The sequence below is a fragment of the Gordionus sp. m RMFG-2023 genome, chromosome 5 (genome assembly GCF_954871325.1).
Source record: "Gordionus sp. m RMFG-2023 chromosome 5, tfGorSpeb1-WG-v2, whole genome shotgun sequence".
Lineage (NCBI taxonomy): Eukaryota > Metazoa > Nematomorpha > Gordioida > Chordodea > Parachordodidae > Gordionus > Gordionus sp. m RMFG-2023.
The window spans coordinates 23,846,297-23,868,802 of NC_088779.1; the positions used below are offsets into that span (position 1 = coordinate 23,846,297).

Here is a 22,506-nt window from a genome sequence, read left to right on the forward strand (position 1 = left end):
CAAATTCGATTGTCAGGAATCTTTAATCAGTCCTAATTAATAATCTCTTTAACCTTTAATCCTACTCCCTCAAATACTTTAAATTTATTTAGTCCAATTAAAAAAAAAATTTTTGGTTGAATATTCCTTGCGTTGAACTATTATCAATTTGAAGATGGGAATGAGCCCGGTTTTGATTAATGGAGAAAAAACAAGAGGGAGAAAAAATTGAGATTATTATAATAATTTTGTAAAATAATACTGATCAGTCATCCTTCTTTATTTAACAATGCCTTTAAAAAAAATTAGTTTATAATATAATTATTATATAATATATTTTTATTTTTAAAAAAAATATTTTTCCACAATTTTAATTAATTATTTTTAATAAAATAATATAATATAAATACAAAATGATATCGAAAAAAAAAATTTTTTCAATATATAATTTATTTTTTTTGCTTTTTTGTTTTATATAATTTTAAACAAATTTGCAAGCTAATGTGTATAAATATAAAAGTTTATAAACGATTATTTTTGAATAAAAGGATGAAGATAACAATAATAATAATGAGATATTATATAAAATAACACAATTATTTCTAGAATTTTTTAATTATATCTTAGAATTTTTTACGATATATTTAATTATAGAATTTCTCAGGGAAGTCAGGAATTTTTTATGACAGCACAGATTACACGATATTTGGGACCAGAAATTAAAGCAAAATATAATAAAATGCAACTAATTTTTCAATTTAAAATATATATAATATAATTTTTAAAAATTGCCAGAATATCTTAAAATTCACCATTTTTTTAAATCATATATTTAATCTCTTTTTTAAAATACAATAATATTGAAATAAAAAAATTTTAATTATAAAAAAAAACATGAAAAAGAGCACGTAAATAATTTGAAATACAAAATAAAAATTATTTGATTTTTTTTATTTGGATTATAAAGAGGAAATAAAATATCAAGCAAAAGAAGATATTTTTTTGGAATGGTGGTTTCTGGCACAACTATCGAGATTATCTCTATTCTTCCTGTTCATGTCCGAATCGATCATAATGCTTGTTTCGTTAGACCCCGGTAGCAGGGTTTGGTACAAGTGACTTATATGAATCCGCCTCGAGGCATCGTAGCAATGAATAAACTTTGCCGCGGTGGTGGAATTATTTTTTTCGTATCTTTCGGAAGTTTTGGTGCAGGTATCATTATTTACTTCGTGACGGGAGATGATTTCTAGAGGAGGTTCGAATTTTCTAACATCATAGGTGTTGTTGGGATAATGATTGGATTGTATAGCTTTGGTAAGGTGATATGTCTGCTGCAGTAGCGAATCGTTCGTACTGGAAGCGCATTGAGGGAATCGGTAGGGGTGGGAAGAAGCCGGATTTTGGGTTTTCATATTGAGCTTTGTTAGGGTTAGTTTGAGTAAGGCTTTGAAAAAGTCGGGTACGCCGTCATAACCTAAAAACCCATAAGTAAAATTTAATTTTTATACCAAATGAAATAAAACGTATTTGGGTTTTTTTATGTGTAGTATTTAGGAAATGGAATCCATGCGGATTCGTAATCTTTTTATTTTAAATCATTTGCTATAAAGGCGATTTATAATTTATCCGGAAATGTTTTTCAGCATTTATAGAGTAAACCCACATGTAAATTTCGATTTACCTTAAACTTTAGAAACTACTCTCAATTTACGTTTGATTCTTCATATAAATTAAAAAGATAATCAAAAGTTTATGGCGAAAACTGAGGTGCCCTACACATGATGGAAACTCCGGTTAACCTCTCCCTCATTCATAGATAGCGCGAATTTGGGGCGAATTATACAAAATAAGCTGTATTTTCCGTTATTAATTCGGATTAAATGTAAATAAGTGGTAACAATGCATTCAAAATGAGCACGAATTCGCGGCGAAGTATACATAATATATTTTTGTTTTTATAATTTAAACAAAAATATTTCTATTTGGGCAAACCAAAAATTCAAATTCTTTTGTATAAATAAACAGGCTAAAGTTTATAATATAACATCATGCCTTTCTTTTTATAGACAAAATTATCACTAAAAAAAATATGATTCACTTAAAGTACAATGCATTATTGTTCTCAGTGGGTTTTTCAAATCGGTTAATTTTTTCACTTCTTAGTCTTTGCTCTATAAATGAATATATACCAGGAAATGCGTTGATATCGATTATATGGCATTTGCCTGTCTTGTGATCTCTTATGATATCTATTCCGAAGAGTGACAAACGCAAAACGTCCCTAAATATTTGAACTACTCTCCGCACCAAGTTGTCGTCTAAATCAACGTTTCGCCCATTAATGTTGAAGGTATTATTATTGAAATTATAGGTATCGTTGTTTAAACTTGTAATGGAGTTAGAGCAATCACCGTCGATTAGATCGTCAAGCTTTTTAAAAATAATAACACATTAAATAAGACTGTACATTATCTACAACTATCCAAAAAAAATGTATGCTTTTAGCGCAAAATTAAAGGAAAGGATTAATCCATTAATCTGGAAATTGAAGGGTTGGTGGGAGGGGGGGGTGTTAATGTAAAAGAAGTAGTGGGAGACCGAAAGTCCAAGGATAAGATTTTTATCCAAAGTCTTAAAAAGTGGAATACCCTTTCTCTACGACAAAATTATTGTAATTTATAATAAAATTAATTGCTTAGTTTTTTTTTACTTCCGTTAAATTCGAGCAGGCATCGGCTCTAGACACATCGTTGCTTTTGAAAAAAATAGTCGCGTTATCTAAAAAAATGAAGTTATAATAAAAATAATATTTAAAAAAAGCTAGGGCTTACATATATAACTAAACGTTGGTAGAAAAAATAATCTAATTAATAATTTCTTTGAGCTTAAATGATAATTATATTTTTTAAAAAACGAAATAAGAGATTTATAATTTATTTTATGTGGTCACATTATCTTTTACCCAAAAAATATCATATTAATTAGTGATTAATAAGCTGAAAATAAATCTCACAGCTATACAGCTGGAAAGCTAATTCATGACCGAAAATTATGACATTTATAAGGAGTTCCGTTAAAAAAAATGTGAAGGTGTTCCTTTTTGTCTTGATTTTTTTAAAATCTTTTAGGCCAAATCAAGGAAAATGTTATATGAAATTTTTAAAAAACGTTGCGTAAATAAGTTATGATCAACCTCCGGGATAAAAATTTTTGAGCGACGGTCTTTTAACCACAAAATATAGCTCCCCTATCACGAACACCTTAAATAAGAGCGCGTTGTGATTAACGAACGATTGAACGACGAAGGAGCAAGGGGGGAGTAAGGGTGAATTATCATAAAGGCCCCGCGAGTTGAATACGAGGGCCATCTCGTGACTACGGCAGGAACCGTGGGCCTCCAACGGTTTACAGACTTCGTTTTTTTTTAAAATTCAAAAAAAGTTTTTTCTTAATGATTATCCCGAATCTAGAATTCCAATTTCGGATACAAGGAATCTTATCATTCACAAAATGTCTTCGGGGTTTTTTTTACATTTCTAACTTTTGACTTTTTAGATCTCGGGTCCCATTACTGCTAGAATATTTTAAAACAACAAAATTTATGAAACGAGCAGGGTTTGAAAATGGGGAGATTTACATCTAATTCGAGCTTAAAAATTCGACCCCTGCAGGTCTCTGGCGATATTGGCTTAACTCTGTTCAACTAAAATAAATTTTTTTAATTGTGTGAAATATATTAAAAATTAAACAAGTATCTGAGCAAAGAGTAGGTTTAAAGGTAAGAGAGATATGGGTTTAGGGTTAAGATATATTTTCAAAAATTAAAAAAATAGTCTTTGATAAAATAATTTAATCCTTTTTACTAATAACCTTTTAAATACAGGTCATGTGATTATAAATAGACAAATAGAAATTTAAATAAATCATGACAGTATTTTCCTTGAGTTGGGCGATAATCGTCTCTGGTATTATGTGTACAATTTAATTTTTTTTAAAATCAATTGAATAATCTTACTGAAAGGGTATCGAATATTGTAACGTTTGAGAAGTTTTTGATTGAGTTTCTTATTGGCTTTATTGATATTCAGAACAGTGAAATTGGGAGTGTCGATTATGTCTAAAATATCAATATTTTTAAGAAAGATTAATCAAATTTTACCGAAAAATGCAAAAAAAATATTGCAATCATGCATAAAAAAAAATCTTTTAAATTGAATTTAAAAAAAAAATTTTTTAAGAGCTTATTTGTGGTAAATCTTAGGGCAATCATCATACCCTAAATTATTGTAATAAGTGACACGACGAATAATATACCATTTATGTATTGGATTGGAGGTTCTATTTATCTCTTTTATGTACATAACATAAACGTAACGAGGAATAACTGAAGGGGAGAATTTTGGATAGCGTTTGCCGCCCATAATTTTTTATTGGATGATTTCAAGCCTGTTTTTTTGCAGACCATAGGTTGGGTTAGTTTCGTTTTGGTTTTATATTTTTTTTGGTAAAAAAATAAAATTATAAAAAGAATATCCGACCATAGAATATTCGTCATTCTTTAAGCGTAATGTTTGTGTTGCGATTGCGAGAACAAAGCAAGGCTTACTTTTTTTTCTCTTGTCCATCAACCCGAAGAAAAGGGGGTTTTAAGAAGATTTTATATGAGAAAAATCATCCAAATTTTAGTGCAGGCTTCTACTGAATGCGTAAGGAGACTAATATTGTACTTACGCATTTTACTCAAAACAGATCAGTTCTAATGTATGGATAGGTAAGGGTACGCAACCTATAATGAAGGCATAAGTTTAAGCAAAGCTTATATGCTATGTAATAGGTAAACATATTAATTAATTTTCCTGGTTTGAAATAGGCGTACAAAAAAATAATATGTAATAAAATTATGAGATGAGCAATTTAAAAAAATTATTTAAAAGTATTGTTTAATTTATTATAGAAATTTATAGGTGTAATAAAGTTTGTTTTTTTTTAAATTTATATAGCGTTATTTTTTAATACTTAGAAAATCAATAATAAAAATAATTAAATATATGGGAAATACAAACGACGTAAATGTTTTTCGAAATCATATTTCAAACGAGATTATAATGGTAATAAAAATCATTGGTTGGCGTGGCGGCCCGGTTAAAAAGAACAAATTAAGTTCTTTTGGGCTAGACCCATAGAGGTCTCATTTTTTACAAGTAATCCAACCCGACCAATTAAAATTTTTGTTGCCGGATTTTTAAGCCAGATCACTAATTATTTTTACTCTGGCCAATCCAAAATTTTGCCCAAGTCGTCCAGCATGGCCTAAAAATATTTTATTGCGAGGCCGAACTTTTGGACGCCTAGCCGCCTTGACCTCTAATAGGATAATATACTAAACTTGTCCGAAAAATAAAGAAACTTTACAAACTCAAACTTGCCCATAAAACTGGTAGAATTTTGTTTTTTTTTAAAAACCTATACAAAAAATAAAAACTATCTAAATAAAAGCTCGCCCGTTTATTTCTTAAAAAATAGTTGGCTGGATGTTTAAAAATTATTTGGTTGATTATGTAATTTATTTATTTTAACATATTTTATACAATTATAAAATAGATCAAATTTTGAAAATCGATCATTTTTAATAAAAATAATACTTACGCCTGTCTTCGGGGGGAAATGTAAATCTTCTCACGCTTATTATTCCGCCCCTTAAGGTCACCCATTCTCTTATCATGCGCTTCCTCTTTCAAATACCACATTATTTTCAATCCGAAAATTTATAAATTAAATGCACAATCTATTTCAAGCAGTCGATTCTTAAACAATAACTGCCGCTCATTAAAAACAATTCACAAATTATTTAAAAGCCGCGATGAATAGTATGAAGGTATTTTTTCCGCAGGAAATTTGGGATCATCAAATTGCGTGTTATTTTTATAACCATTTAAGAACGAAGTTTCGGTGATTTAATTTTACATTATAATATAAATAATTATTATAAATTCAGTCGTATTTTATTAAAATAGTTTGGGCTAACGTTATGTTTTGCTCGTATTTTTATTATGTTTTACCTTTCTTCCCATCGTTGACTTTGGGTCGCATGTAGAATCTGACAATATTTATTTTCAACAATTACTATATTTTTATTCTTGCGCCCAGTGAGCTCAATTATCGTGTCATTATTTTAAATTTATATATATACATTTTAGAAAAAATTTTGAACTAATGAAATTTACATCTAAAGAGAGTATATATATATATATATTAAATTGAACTTTTATTATTTATTTTAAATAAATGATAAATTTTATATATTAGTAATAAACACTATAAATAAATAAATAATTTAACTTCAGAAATTTTTTTTATTTGTCTCGAAAAACCCGAAATAAATTATTTGTCCGCCCGGACTGAATTTAGTTTAATATAAAATAATTTAACGTTTTTTTTAATTGTAAAAAAAAATATTCTACAAATAAAAACTATTTAGCGCCTTGTTTCTTGCAAGAATTTCAAAATTTATCAATTTATTAGATAAAATGTAATGATATCATATTTAAAAATCTAAACCGGACCCGGCCCAAAATTTTATAAAAAATATTAGGCCCGACCCAGTGCGAACCGAAATTATTTTATAAAAATAAACCCGGTGGACTTGGGCCGGTTCGTGATTTGCAGATCTCTAATTGGTGCATCTGATCCATTTATAAAAGAAATCAATTTCAAATTTTAAAAAATGATTGAGCCAACTTAAAAAAAAAGAATATAATTCATCTGTTTCCCCTGATTAAAATTTATTAAAAAATTCATAATGAAAAAATTTGTCCAAATAAAATTTTTAAGATTAAAATTTTACGGTCGAAATTTAATTACGAAAAAATGAAACATCTGGTATTTATTATTGATTAATGTGCTCTCTACATCTACGTCGATTAAATTTCTTTTAAAACAAACTAAATGTGCGATAAAATTTATGAGAAGATAGGAAAATGTATAATGCATAATAAAATTACAAATTTTTATGTGATAAAAGTTGGGTACACGCATAGAACAACCGAAATTATATCGGACCCATTTTTAAAACTTACGCCTCATTTATAGTAAACGGGTTTTGTTCAAGCGGTGCGGTATTTAATTGTGTGATATTTACAAAATAAGGCCAATAAATAGGTCCAATTTATAAATATGGAGCGAAATGATGCAAACGCTATGATAAAATTTATGAAACTTATGTTGCGACGTATATTTCAAAAATTATCATCACTGTGAAACAGCTATGATTTCGATAGTGATAAATACTGCACCGCTTGAATAAAACGCGTTTACTATAAATGAAACCTTAGGTAAATTTAAAAAAAAAATTTTTTTTAAGTGTACCGTTCATATGACAAAGGGCATTCCGTATCAATTTGTACTGTTGAAAACGATTCAACAGCAACCGTACGTTGTCGAACGGGTCTATCACGAGCGTATGGGGGTGATTGTTTAAGTAAGTCTTTTTTTAATATAAAAAAATTGAATTATGACGAATGATTGACATATAATTTAAAAAGAGGGAAAACAAATAATATTGATTTTATTTTATATTACACCAAGACTGGTCGGTAATTAGTCACATTGGAAAAATATTTTTAACGGTTAATTATCAGCTTATGATTGAAAAAACTTGGCTACTAATAAAAAAAATCATGTGATCGGGATTACCACATCTGATGTAATGTGAAACAAATGAATTACTAACTTTCTGGATATTTTAATTTTTTTCTAAATGCGATTTAAACATGTACATTATTTATATTTAAGTTTACGGCCTGTCATAGTTTAGCATTAGCCAGCATATTGCATATTAATTACACATGTTAAAGTTTGGCACAACAACATATTACATATCTTAGCAAAAAAATTTTAATAAGTTTTTAATTATTAAGCTGGTAGTGCATAAAAAAGGCACTATAATTTTTTAATTTTTTAATATTAATAAATTTCTTCGTGTCAAAAATAGAAATTGAAGATGACACATAAATAGCTCTAATTTTCAAAAAAAAAAATTTTTTTTAATTTATTCATTTTAAAAAATTGCATTAAAATATGATGAAAGAAATAACTTGAAATGTAAATTAACTAAGCAAGTTATTCTATTTTCCTTTAAGGAGTTTTTAAGAATAATTACTATTTGCATTCAGTTCAAATTATTCGAATAATTTGATGAATATATTGACAGAATTTGTTTACAGAACATGTGAACAAGATAATCAACGAAAATTAAATGTATATTAATTTAATTTATAATGCCAACCAAGCCGGCTGTTGTTTTTATTGTTCTTTTTTGTAAGACATGCGATTTTTTAACAGCAAATAAGTTCCAACGGAGAAAAGCCTTTGGCAAGCAGTTGGGTGTATCTTTTTTAATCGCATCACTTCCGAGTGGCAGCAACAGAAATCACAAGTAGTGATGAGTAATCGGCTAATTATAACCGACCCCAAAAGGGCTTAGCCTAGGTATGAAAAATGGCTGAGTTTAATTAGGTTTATCCGAAATAATTAATCAAAAATTAGGCATAATAAGATAAGGAGCACGAATAATCGTCCGAGGGTTATGCATGATAAGCTTAGCCTGAATTTATTTATTAAGACGGCTTATCTGAGTAACGCTGACAGCCGAGCTTTTTAGCCCGTGCTTATTTTAGGCTAGGCCCAATTAGGCTTAGGCGAGATTTTTAGCCAATTACGCAGCACTAATCATAATGTGATCAAGCTTTACTTTTTTAAAAAACATAAATAATTAATAAAAACGAATTATTCGTTTCTTCGGAATAATTGTTTATTCGTATTAACTATCCGATCCGTTCGTTTAAATTAACTTGTTAATTTTAGTTAAATTAATGATTGATTACGAAAAAAATATTATTTTACAAGATTATAAAATTACATCTATAAAAATAAATAAAATCATCTAATTTTTTAATTGATCATAAATAAGGAATATTTATTATTTTACGATTTAAAGCCATCCCATACCGCTACTAAAATAGTTCTCTCGCGGAATGTATAAGAAACGCTAATAAGGATCGTTTATAAATTAACGTGTGTCGGGGTGGCCATATGTTCGTCCGGTCTTTTAAATTTTAGGTTGGGAAAGTCGCTATATCAGAAATTGGAAATATTGCTGTTTATAGAACAGAATACATCAACGTCCTGAATTTCCTTTCCAATTATTTTCGCAATATTAATTAGTGTTAATTTCAAATTCTAGGGCTAAACTATTTTTAATCATATGTGTTCAATGTTCAAGTTACCACATTTAAAAAAAAATTAAGAACATTTTAACTATTTTTTTGCAATTTGTTATAAAAAAATTTTGTTCGTCTTTCCTAGAAGGAGAGAAGTTTCCAAGGACGCTATATCCTGAATGAATAAGCGTCCTTCCCGCCCACATTCTCTACGCATGCGCATCACAACTTAAATTTTAATATTGGACATCTAAAATTAAAATAAAGGGATAACATTACGATATTTTATTTATGTCAAATCAATTTTTTTAAAGTTTTACCTAAAAAATTTACAATTCAGATTTTTTTTAAAAAAATTATTATACTTGAAATTTTTGGCAAATTAATAAAGCTTTTGTTTCGTTAAGATCAGCTTTGGCAATAACATCTGTCAATTTATGTATAATCAGATCAAAAGGCCCTTGCTTATCTAGATCTAGGTCTAAATTTATCTATTTTTTTAAAAATAATAAATAATCTTAAAAATCATAACTTATCTTATACATCTCGTAACAATTAAAATTGTCATTCCTAATTTGTATGCGCAACTTAAAATGAGTTCCAAAAAATATGCATTTATTTTTATCTAAGACTAAGATCGTACCAGAGCGTTCTCGTGTAAAAATATAATGCAAGTCAAAAAATGAGTTGCGAAAATAGTTTTCAAAAATTTGGATATTTTCTAACTTTTGCAATTTTTTTTATCGTCTGTTCACTAATTTAGAATTAATTCCAAATAATGTCTATGTTTTATAGTGTTGTTAAACGGCTGACTCAATATTTTAGTCAGAAAAATATTGCCTAAGCCTCTAGATTTCGTTAATATATGTCTAGACCTTTGTTCCTTCTATGAGCAAATCTTCAGGCTTGCGTAATATTTTTCTAGATGAAATATTGAGTTAGCCATTTTTAAAAATCAGCTCAAACGAGCCGTTTAAAGTTTTAAAGAAATATGATCCCGTAAAATTATTAACTATATTTATTTATAGTTTTTTTCAGAGACTGGCAGACCGGGCCCAGTCCATTTTATTTTTTTTAAATATACCAGGGCCGGCAGGTTTACTTTTTTTACCAAATATTTTAAATATTATTAGCTAAGAATTAAAAATTAATGTAATTTATTTTTAAAAAATCCGGGCCGGGCCTGAAAATATAAAACTCGGGCCAGGCCGAGCAATTACTACCTCTGTAGGTATCTGGTTTTTTTTTATAATGAATACCAAAAAACACTAATTTCTCAAACGCGGGAATCTTCCGGTTCGATCTTAGCATAAATAAATTTAAGAACATTAAGGAGTCGAGATACGGTTTAGCTGTTTTTTTTAAAGAATTCTGAATTGCATTCTAAATATAATTTTCTTTTCGGAATAAAAGGATATTCATAATAATTCTATTCAATTTTTAAAAAATAAATTCCTAAAAAAAAGTAAACCAAAAAAGGAGCTGCCGAAACTATTTATCTAAATAGAATGCGATTAAGAATTCTTAAGAATTTAGAACTAGATAGAAGCTAGAGCGTTAATTTTAACGGTAAGGCGTTATTTTTATTTATTAATATATAAGGAATCATAAGAATGACATAAATATAAAATGTGAAAGATAAGGTATTTTTACTTGAACCAATTCGATGCCAACTTGACTAAATTATTTATTTATTTTACAAAAATAAAAGAAAATTTAATTAGATATAATAAAAAAATATGATAAATATTAATTATTAATTATGGTGTACATTTTGTGTGGGTGTTTTCAAAAAAGCAGACTATAGAATAAGGAACTTTCATAAAAATTTTTTTAATGCTATCTCATATGAGACTGGATAGCGCAATTAAAATAAAATGGTTTTATATTACAAGTACTAATTTATATGATTTTTGTTGAAGGACATATGAAATGGGAAAATAAAAAAATTTGCTCAAAGCTACCAAGGTTTTGAATGAATGAGTCATAAAAATGAAATCTTTATTTTAAAATTATAAAAATTTGTGAATTTTGATGTTAGATAATTATCAGAATTAATTTTGATCACTACAAGGAGTAAAACAGATTACGATTTGATATTTACATTTGATTTATAATTTTTAAAACTACCCATGCATTTTTTTAAGATAATTCATCATAAATATTAGGAAAATATCAATAATTGAGATCAGAGATTTAAGATAATTCATCATAAATATTAGGAAAATATCAATAATTGAGATCAGAGATGTAAATTTTCCGGGAAAATAGGTTTAGGGGAAATTTTCCTGGGAAAATTGGGGAAAAAAGGGATAATTATGGGAAATAACGAGAAATTAAAAAATAACCATAAAATATGCACTTTAAACCTTCAATTTTTTTTTATTGAATAACTTAATTAAATTTGGGGAACTAAGGGAAAATAAAATAATTAAACAATAAAGACAAAAATACACTGTAAACGTTTCATTTTTTTTGAATAACTTTATTAAATTACAAGAAGCATGTGCTATAAATTACATTTAAAATTCATAGGATGCTAATGAAATAGCATCAACAACATCTTCATGAGATGTAATTGAAATATCTCATTATAACTTAATATTAATAAATCGAAATCTGAACTCTTTTGATGATGTCCCGAACATGATGTATTTGTGTGATCCTTTAAATGTATGTTATGCCTGATTGATATTAATTTTCGATTTTTTTATTATATTTCTCGTTTTTGAATGAATTTTTCCAAATGCTGACAAGACTCTAGGCACTTGAGGGTGGTATCGAAAGACATCTTACTGTCACTTGACAAAGGAGTTGATTTGTACACAACCCTTTCCACCATGTGAATGGTTTGGTATGGATTAAGCTCTCCCATATGCCAGCTCCTTTATAGAAATCTTGTTTTGAACGATATTCTGCTAAATTACCTATAATTTTTCTAATATTGCAATTAATTTGGCCTTAAATAATATTTATTAAATTTAAAGCTACTGTTAATTCGCGATCTGTTAATTACACACCATAATATCTAAGATCCAGAAGATTTGCTGCATAATGATATTCTAGGCAACAAAATTTCTTTCATTTATTAATATGCATCTTAACACTTTTCAAATCATTTTCATTAAAAATAAAAGTTGATGACTTGGGTTTATCTTTTATATCCCAATACTTCTGGTACTTCAGATCTGTATCCGATTCTACAATTATAATTTTGTTAAATAAATTCCAAAAAAGTCAGTAGACTCCAATTCCAGTATCCTTCTTTGTCTAATATCCTTTTTGTTTGCCTATAAATAACTTGAAATTGCAATTTCTTGCAAAACTTCCATTATATTAATAATATTGTATGAGAATACCATGTTTAATATTTTACCTTTGTTTTTGCAGAGTTGCACTCAATGTTGCACTAATAAAAAATAAGTTTAAAGACTCACGAGGAAAATAAAAATTATTTTAAAATTTATGATATAATAAATTAAATTATAAATCACAATTTTTGAAATAAAATATTATGCTTTATAAAATATAGATCTAATTTTTGCAATAAAATATTATATTTATATTAAAGGAAAATTCGGGAAATTTCCCTACCTTTATATCTCTAATTGAGATACAGGCAGGCGCGTACGCAGCGGGGGGGGGGGGGCTGGGGGACAAATTCCCCTCCCCCCAAAGCCAAAACATGCAGATGCTCTCAAATTTTTTTTATAAAGATAAAAAAAAGTAAGGGCCTATCATTTAAACATAAATTTTAAATTAACATTATTTCATAACTATTCTTTAAATTAAAATATGATGATATTCATGTTAACCCTGTATTGCATACTGTGTATCTCAAGCCACATACCACAAATTATATAATAAATATTTTATAAATAAATTTTAAATCAATTGCATGGTGTGTATTTGAAGCCATATTCTATATCTTCGATTGGAATTTTAATTTGGGCCACGTGATCTATTATTTATTTTTAATTTCGCATTTTATTAAACCCTATTTTTAAAAATGGCTATTTTTTTATAAAATTTTTCTTCTCAATTTTCTACACATCGTAAAAGGATAAATAATATATTTGACAAATTTCAAAACATTAAAATTAGATAAATAAAAGGTAAAAATTAATGTTTATGAAATTATTTTATATATATTTATTATTTTTGATAATTATATTTTGTAATAATCATACGTTGCTTTAAAGACACATTATGCAAATAAGGTATTTTATTTGAGTTTTATATTTTTAGAATTATGAATTGTGGTACCATACCTAATGATAGTGAAGATTCAAATTTAAGTGAATCGTCTGATGAGGAGTTTCTGTCAACCCAAAATAATGATTTAGGTATATTTAAAATGTATGCTCTTATATAATCTATAAATATCTAGATTTCAATGAGAGTGATGAATCGGAAGAGGATGAAAATATAAATAATGAAAAAGGAATCGTGAGAAAAATGATTTGGAAAAATTGCTTAACTAATTTACCATTAGTTATTCCAAAGTGGAAAGGAGAAAACCCAACGGTTGATAAAGTAAAAAAACCAATGGATTATTATAATACATATCTCAATGATTTATTACCTCTAATTGTTTACGAATCAAATTTATATGCAATTCAATGTAATTCCAACAAACCTTTGAATTTATCGATAGATGAATTAGAAAAATTTATAGGAATTATTTTTTACATGTCAATTATTAAACTTCCCAGAGCACGTCTCTACTGGGCCACCAATACAAGACAGGCCAAGGTGGCTGATGTCATGACCCTAAATCGCTGGGAACAAATCAAATCATTCATTCATATAAATGATAATGACAAATTTATTCCACTTGGAAGTGAGGGCCATGACCCACTTCATAAAATTAGACCCTTGATAACTATAACCAATAATATACTAAAATCTTTATCGATAGGGGAAAATATTTGCGTAGATGAGCAAATAATTCCATACAAAGGGATGAGCAGATTAAAGCAATATAACCCCCAAAAGCCCAAAAAATGGGGCTATAAAGTCTTTCTACTATGCGGAGATGATGGCCTTCTCCATAATTTTGAAGTATACTCTGGGAAAATACTACCAGCGGAAGGATTGCCTGATGTTGGAGCAAGTGGCAATGCTGTGCTACGTTTAATTTCTTATATACCACAGCAAATTAATTATAAATTATTTTTTGATAACTGGTTTTGTTCACCAAATTTGCAAGTCGTACTCGCTCAAAGAGGGATATTTTGCGCGGCCACGGTCAGAGGTAATCGACTACCAAATATCAACTTCCCAACAGATAAGGAGTTGAAAAAAAAGGGCGAGGATTTTTTGTTTCAAAAAAAACAATAATAAACGGGGTTGAATTAAATTCAGTGAAGTGGCACGACAATCGTGCTGTGACCTTATTGAGCACTTTTGTAGGTGCACATCCTCTTATCGATTGCGAAAGATATGATAGAAAAAAAAGGATAAAATAATGATAAAATGTCCAAACATTGTTAAAGTTTATAATAAATCAATGGGAGGTGTAGATCTTATGGATTCTTTACTTTCATTATATAGAATTCATACCAAATCAAGAAAATGGTACCATCGAATTTTATTTCATGTATTCGACATGTTACTTATAAATTCTTGGTTGCTATACAAACGGGATTATAATAGTATATCAATAGCAGGCAAGGATCGATTAAGTTTGTACAATTTCAAAATTTCGGTGGCGGAAGTCCTTTGCAAATATGGCAAATGCACTTCAAACAATATTCCAAAACGAAAATCAGTTCAAACTGGTTATCGGGAAAAATGTAAAAAAGGACCAGCCCAATATTTACCACTTCAAGAGGTTAGGAAAGACCTCACGGCTCATTGGCCAAAATATAATGATAAGAAGGGTAGATGTAAAATGCCAGGATGCTTATTTATAACAAAAGTATCTTGCAAAAAATGTGGTGTATATTTATGTTTTACGCCCACAAATAATTGTTTTATAGATTTTCATGAAAATTAAAATGTTTAAACCTTTAATATTTGTTATATTTAAATAAAATTTTATATATTTATAGTTTAAAGTACAATAAAAATTATTGTGGAAATAATTGAAATTTGTATCCTTAATTGCATAATGTGTATTTAAATCCACATACCGTTCATCTTCTAAGAAATTTAGAATTTTTTTAAAAAAAGTGAGCCATGAGATTATCAATAGTATCTAGAGAAATAAAAAATCTAGTTTGCCAAAAAAAAATTATTCTAACATAGTACATGCAATACAGGGTTAATATCGAAAAACAGATTTGTAAAAATCGGACCCAATGGACCAGTTGAACAACACCAAGGTATTTATGTTCAAATTTCTTATTCTGTAGATAGATATCACACTGCTTTATATATGTATAAGAATCCTAGACTGCGGATGATACATTAGGTGTTAGAAGTTATCACTAGATTATTAGCTAAAATAGAACAAATTTAACCCTGTATTGCATGTACTATGTTAGAATAATTTTTTTTTGGCAAACTAGATTTTTTATTTCTCTAGATACTATTGATAATCTCATGGCTCACTTTTTTAAAAAAAATTCTAAATTTCTTAGAAGATGAACGGTATGTGGATTTAAATACACATTATGCAATTAAGGATACAAATTTCAATTATTTCCACAATAATTTTTATTATACTCTAAACTATAAATATATAAAATTTTATTTAAATACAACAAATATTAAAGGTTTGAACATTTTAATTTTCATGAAAATCTATAAAACAATTATTTGTGGGCGTAAAACATAAATATACACCACATTTTTTGCAAGATACTTTTGTTATAAATAAGCATCCTGGCATTTTACATCTACCCTTTTTATCATTATATTTTGGCCAGTGAGCCGTGAGGTCTTTCCTAACCTCTTGATTTGGTAAAGATTGAGCTGGTCCTTTTTTACATTTTTCCCGATAACCAGTTTGAACTGATTTTCGTTTTGGAATATTGTTTGAAGTGCATTTGCCATATTTGCAAAGGACTTCCGCCACCGAAATTTTGAAATTGTACAAACTTAATCGATCCTTGCCTGCTATTGATATACTATTATAATCCCGTTTGTATAGCAACCAAGAATTTATAAGTAACATGTCGAATACATGAAATAAAATTCGATGGTACCATTTTCTTGATTTGGTATGAATTCTATATAATGAAAGTAAAGAATCCATAAGATCTACACCTCCCATTGATTTATTATAAACTTTAACAATGTTTGGACATTTTATCATTATTTTATCCTTTTTTTTCTATCATATCTTTCGCAATCGATAAGAGGATGTGCACCTACAAAAGTGCTCAATAAGGTCACAGCACGATTGTCGTGCCACTTCACTGAATTTAACTCAACTCCGTTTATTATTGTTTTTTTTGAAACAAAAAATCCTCGCCCTTTTTTTTCAACTCCTTATCTGTTGGGAAGTTGATATTTGGTAGTCGATTACCTCTGACCGTGGCCGCGCAAAATATCCCTCTTTGAGCGAGTACGACTTGCAAATTTGGTGAACAAAACCAGTTATCAAAAAATAATTTATAATTAATTTGCTGCGGTATATAAGAAATTAAACGTAGCACAGCATTGCCACTTGCTCCAACATCAGGCAATCCTTCCGCTGGTAGTATTTTCCCAGAGTATACTTCAAAATTATGGAGAAGGCCATCATCTCCGCATAGTAGAAAGACTTTATAGCCCCATTTTTTGGGCTTTTGGGGGTTATATTGCTTTAATCTGCTCATCCCTTTGTATGGAATTATTTGCTCATCTACGCAAATATTTTCCCCTATCGATAAAGATTTTAGTATATTATTGGTTATAGTTATCAAGGGTCTAATTTTATGAAGTGGGTCATGGCCCTCACTTCCAAGTGGAATAAATTTGTCAATGATTTGATTTGTTCCCAGCGATTTAGGGTCATGACATCAGCCACCTTGGCCTGTCTTGTATTGGTGGCCCAGTAGAGACGTGCTCTGGGAAGTTTAATAATTGACATGTAAAAAATAATTCCTATAAATTTTTCTAATTCATCTATCGATAAATTCAAAGGTTTGTTGGAATTGCATTGAATTGCATATAAATTTGATTCGTAAACAATTAGAGGTAATAAATCAGTGAGATATGTATTATAATAATCCATTGGTTTTTTTACTTTATCAACCGTTGGGTTTTCTCCTTTCCACTTTGGAATAACTAACGGTAAATTAGTTAAGCAATTTTTCCAAATCATTTTTCTCACGATTCCTTTTTCATTATTGATATTTTCATCCTCTTCCGATTCATCACTCTCATTGAAATCTAGATATTTATAGATTATATAAGAGCATACATTTTAAATATACCTAAATCATTATTTTGGGTTGACAGAAACTCCTCATCAGACGATTCACTTAAATTTGAATCTTCACTATCATTAGGTATGGTACCACAATTCATAATTCTAAAAATATAAAACTCAAATAAAATACCTTATTTGCATAATGTGTCTTTAAAGCAACGTATGATTATTACAAAATATAATTATCAAAAATAATAAATATATATAAAATAATTTCATAAACATTAATTTTTACCTTTTATTTATCTAATTTTAATGTTTTGAAATTTGTCAAATATATTATTTATCCTTTTACGATGTGTAGAAAATTGAGAAGAAAAATTTTATAAAAAAATAGCCATTTTTAAAAATAGGGTTTAATAAAATGCGAAATTAAAAATAAATAATAGATCACGTGGCCCAAATTAACATTCCAATCGAAGATATGGAATGTGGCTTCAAATACACACCATGCAATTGATTTAAAATTTATTTATAAAACATTTATTATATAATTTGTGGTATGTGGATTGAGATACACAGTATGCAATACAGGGTTAATAAAATGTCCATTATATTTATTTTTATGTCATTTTTAAGAACCTTTATTAAGCTACAAAATAAAATATAAATTATTTTTCTAACATAATTATTTCTCGAGATATTTGAAAATAAATGAGGTGCATTTTATCAATAATGTACCATTTTTCCGCGCTTTAAAAGGCCATATCTTAGCGGGTAAACAGTATTGGGAGGTAAAATTTCATCTTTTTTCTTAATTATAGTATATACTACCAGTATACAAAATTTAAGAAAAATTGAAGGGGGTCGGGTTGAAAATCGACCTTTTTTTGTTGATTTGATATGGAATTCACCATATATTTAATTACATTTATTATCACATTCATCAACTAAGTTATTTTATCAATTAATTTCGATTTCAAGTTTTCCGGCGTAATATTTACTTATTATTTTCAAATTTTTAGTGGCGTAATATTTATCTTAGAGATCTGCAAAGTTAAGCCCGGCCTGGCCCGAACCTAATTCTATTTAAAATAATCGGGTTCGGGCCAAACCGGGCCTAATATTTTTAAAAAAATTTCGGGCCGGGCCGGGTCGGGTCGAACCTTGGAAATTTTTTTAAATATATCTAAATTTATTAATTTTATATTGAATTTTTTATGTAAAATAAAGATTTTTAATTTAATTTATTGAAACTAAACGCCATATAATATATGTCTTTTATTTTGAGTAATTATAAAAATTAATTTCTATATTAAAATAAATTCGGACCGGACCGGGCCGGGCAGGGCCGGTAAATTTTTTAAAAATAAATTTCGGGTTTGGATCGGGCTTGAAAAATTAGGCCCGATGTAGACCACTAATTTATCTACCATTTTCAAATTTCTAGTCAAATAATAATTATTTATGAAATTGTCCAACAGGGAGAAAGAAATTGCAACCTTGTCCAACGAGATAGAGTCTCCGCCATCAAGCAGTAACAGCTTTTATGGAGTTAGAAGAGCCGATTATTTACTATTACTGAAATATCACAATGGCCTGAAAGAAATATTTCCTCAGAAGCAAGAAAATTATTGAATTTAATGCTTATTCCAAATTTTTTTTCTCATTAGAATGTATTATTTAATTATACAACTATTTTATGTATTACTTTTCAAAAACATGACATTGACTTGATTAAGAAGATGAGAATAGCGGAGAGCATTTTATTAGAACTCAAGGAAATTAGGGCTAATGTTGATGAAGAATTTCATTTCATATTTTATATGTTATTGTTAAGTCAAAAGCAGAGCTATACATGTTTAATATTTGTTTCCCTCGACTTGCAGTAAGGCTAGCTCATAGTTAAAACATTAATATAGGATCAGTAGAAGAGTATATCTTAGATACAGATACATTTATAACCCAAATAAATGAATGGTTTTTAATTCATCATGCAGCACTTACCAATTTGCAAATATAACTTCCATAAAAGCCTTCTTAACCTTTTTCAGATGGTGATAGAAAAAAAAAATATTTGTTGGATTTTTATCATGAAGATGTTAAAGTATCTTATGATGCCTTATTAGCTGAATAACTAAATTTATAAGATTAACTAGGGTTGATATAGTCCCAAAAAATGCTAAGGATGCTCTGCATTATTTCAAACACATTTTAGATTATATTCCCAATGTATTAAAAGGGTTTATATATTTCTCTATTTTAAGAAGAATAACAGAGCCCAGCAGAGGTACCATTTGCAGAACACGGCCCAAATTTTTTAAAAATTTTTAGACACTGCCTGGCTTTTTTTTTAAATAAAATATTCCAACCCGACCCTTATTTTTTTAAATAAATTTATTTATTTTTGATTTTTATAGCTAATAATATCGATTTCAAATATGGGCTGTTTTAAAATATACAGCCCGGCGCGGATATTTTTTTTTAAAAAATTTTCAGGCTATATGTTTTTTTAAAAACCAGCCTGGGTGTTTTCTTTTAAATACCAAGAAGTACAACTTCTGAAATTAGATTGAAAGGTTTGGATCTTTTAAATATTCATAGGCATTTGACTACAAGCAAGGATGAGATAATTGAAAAATTAGCTCAATCCCAACTAAGATTTAATTTTACATTGTAAATAAATAAAATACAAATTACAATTATTCCTAAGAAACTTTTTGTGTATTAATTTATATTTCTAACATTTAAATATTTTTTACTTTGTATATAAATTTTAAACGCTCAAAAAATTCAAATTTCTATTTTGGGTCATTTAAGTGATTTTTTACATATAATTTTTTTATAATTCATATTAATTTAAAATTGTGTATTAGAACTAGTTATTAGTCCTAATAAATTTATGCTTGATAATTTTAAAAAACAATAATATCCATTTAATCTTATATCTTGGCATCGTGTTTGATGAACAACATCATGTTATGAATTGCTGGAAGCATTACCAAGTCATAATCTAGGTAACCTCTTATCAGATGAACAATTAAGAGTTGTCATAGGACATCGAGTGGACGTAACATAATTCAACCAAACATATGCATCAAATATAAAATATTAATTGATTCCAAAGGGAGACATGGTCTTAGGCAGACATGCAGCAATTAATTCAGTTATTAGTCATTCTCTCACCAAGACCCATATATCCTAGAGCTTGCTAATTTATCATTAGATGATGGCTTAAGACCAGATGGCTTAACTTCTGTGCCTTGGTCTTTAGGTAAGTCCTTAATTTGGGGCTTTACATACATCTCTACATTTCCAAAAAATTTAAATTCTGACCCGGTTGATGCTGAGAAAAAAATATAATTAAATATTCTATTTAACAAATTATATTTTTTTACCAAATGTTATCTCTTCCCTTGGACATATAAGCAGAACTTTAAAATTTTTAAAAAATATAGGCAAAATAAGAGCCCTTACACCAGAACCTAAAGAATATTATTTTTTTATAACTAAATATATATATTACAATTTTAAACTACAATTATTCATGTTTTTTGGGAACTTGTGTCCCAACTCCATTTTTATAAAATTAGTTTTTTTTAATATTTTAAATATTATTTGTGATTATTTTAAATATTTTATAGTTTTGATATATATATATATAGATATGTTATTTTATAAATATTCTATGTTATTTTTAAATATATTTCTTCAAATAAGACTAGTGCCAATATTTTTTTATTTTTGGGCAGAATATTTTTTTTTACAATTAAAAAAATATTGAATAATCTTGCCATTTTGATGTTGAAACTACATGATTATATTTTTAAACCTATTTTAGTCCTGATTTTTAATATTTGCTTTTTAAAATTTTAATTTAAACTTTTGCTGTATTTTGTTAAATTGTTTCATAAGGGAATTGAAAGTACAAACGTTAAATTAATTTTGAATGATCCATCATATGAATTTTCCAACTGATTAGGAATTTTTTTAAAAAAATATTGCTGTCAACTTTTGGTCATTATAATATTATCATTACAGGCCTAGAGATTTTTGTTATAAAATGAGCACATAGATTAGAAAATCCAATTATAATAATTGATGATAAAGATTAAAAGACATTATTAAACATTGTAACCAAATAAAGCATCTGTTAACAATATTAAGTTAGTATTTTATTTTGTGTTAATATTTTTTTCAAAATTGGGACCAAAAACTGTTATAAATTTCAAAATTTAAGAAAATATAATAATAAATGTTAGTATTTCACAAATATGTTTTGTCCATATATTTATATAATAAAAAAAAAGCTTATTTTGTGTTTTTTTTAGTTTTGGAATTAAATTTTTGATATTTTGGACACAGCCTAATAAACTCTTATATATACATTTTTATTAATCATATGATACCCATATTTAATATTTGAATTGTAATCATTTTTTAAAAAATAATTAGTATTTGAATAGTAAATAATGTACACAATCAATTAATAACTATTTCTCTAATCTGAGAGACAGTGGGAATGTGTTGAGTTAAATATATATAAAAAGAGAGAATTAAAATAGGAATAAGTTAATATAAATATGATATACACATTTACAAGTCATGAATTAAATTACCTGCATATTGAATGGAATTCCGCAAAGTTTAATTTCTTGGATTTCTTTTCACTCAACCAAAATCCAACCCTTTTAGAAAACATAAACTGATCAAGCCCTGTTTCACGATTTTTCCAGTTTCAAAATCTAATATTTAACATCACTAGTTATACAAATTTATTTTAAAAATATAATTATTCAATGATAGTGCTAGAGCAAAGTAGAAATATTATTTGTAAATAAACATAAGAATATTTTATCATCAGTGAATATGGTCTATATGTAAAGCTGTGAGCTAGTAGGTCGGTTGGCTAGCATTTTATGCCCTAAGAATGCTGCATTGATTGCTTAAATCCTCCGCCCCAGTTTCATATTATTTCAATTATATTGTTTATTTATTTTG

At 27.7% G+C, this 22,506-nt stretch overlaps 1 protein-coding gene across 2 annotated transcripts; it reads right to left on the reverse strand.

Moving 5' to 3' along the window:
* Positions 1 to 241: 241 nt before the first annotated feature.
* On the reverse strand, positions 242 to 22,257 carry LOC135929998 (inositol-tetrakisphosphate 1-kinase-like). 2 transcript variants are annotated; one of them, XM_065466755.1, is made up of 9 exons: positions 22,125 to 22,257; positions 10,854 to 10,878; positions 9,566 to 9,691; positions 7,348 to 7,465; positions 3,998 to 4,099; positions 3,176 to 3,394; positions 2,693 to 2,760; positions 2,172 to 2,412; positions 242 to 1,456 (listed from the first exon to the last, which is right to left on the reverse strand). In XM_065466755.1, exons 1-9 carry the CDS (start codon positions 22,205 to 22,207, stop codon positions 960 to 962), a joined length of 1,479 nt encoding a protein of 492 aa, XP_065322827.1. In that variant the 5' UTR covers positions 22,208 to 22,257; the 3' UTR covers positions 242 to 959. The 2 variants fall into 2 exon arrangements, with proteins under 2 accessions (XP_065322827.1, XP_065322828.1); XM_065466756.1 differs by lacking the exons at positions 9,566 to 9,691; positions 10,854 to 10,878 and having other exon boundaries at positions 22,125 to 22,145.
* Between the last annotated feature and the right edge of the window lie 249 nt (positions 22,258 to 22,506).

What these genes read in the sequence shown, in the direction of transcription:
- LOC135929998 (XM_065466755.1), bottom strand. Translation starts at nt 22,207, where the DNA reads ATGTTTTCTAAAAGGGTTGGATTTTGGTTGAGTGAAAAGAAATCCAAG. An exon ending in CAATATTCGATACCCTTTCA is followed by an intron (nt 3,395 to 3,997) that starts GTAAGATTATTC and finishes AAAAAAACGAAG; the next exon opens with TCTGTAAACCGTTGGAGGCC. An exon ending in CAAAAATTTTTATCCCGGAG is followed by an intron (nt 2,761 to 3,175) that starts GTTGATCATAAC and finishes TCATTTTTTTAG; the next exon opens with ATAACGCGACTATTTTTTTC.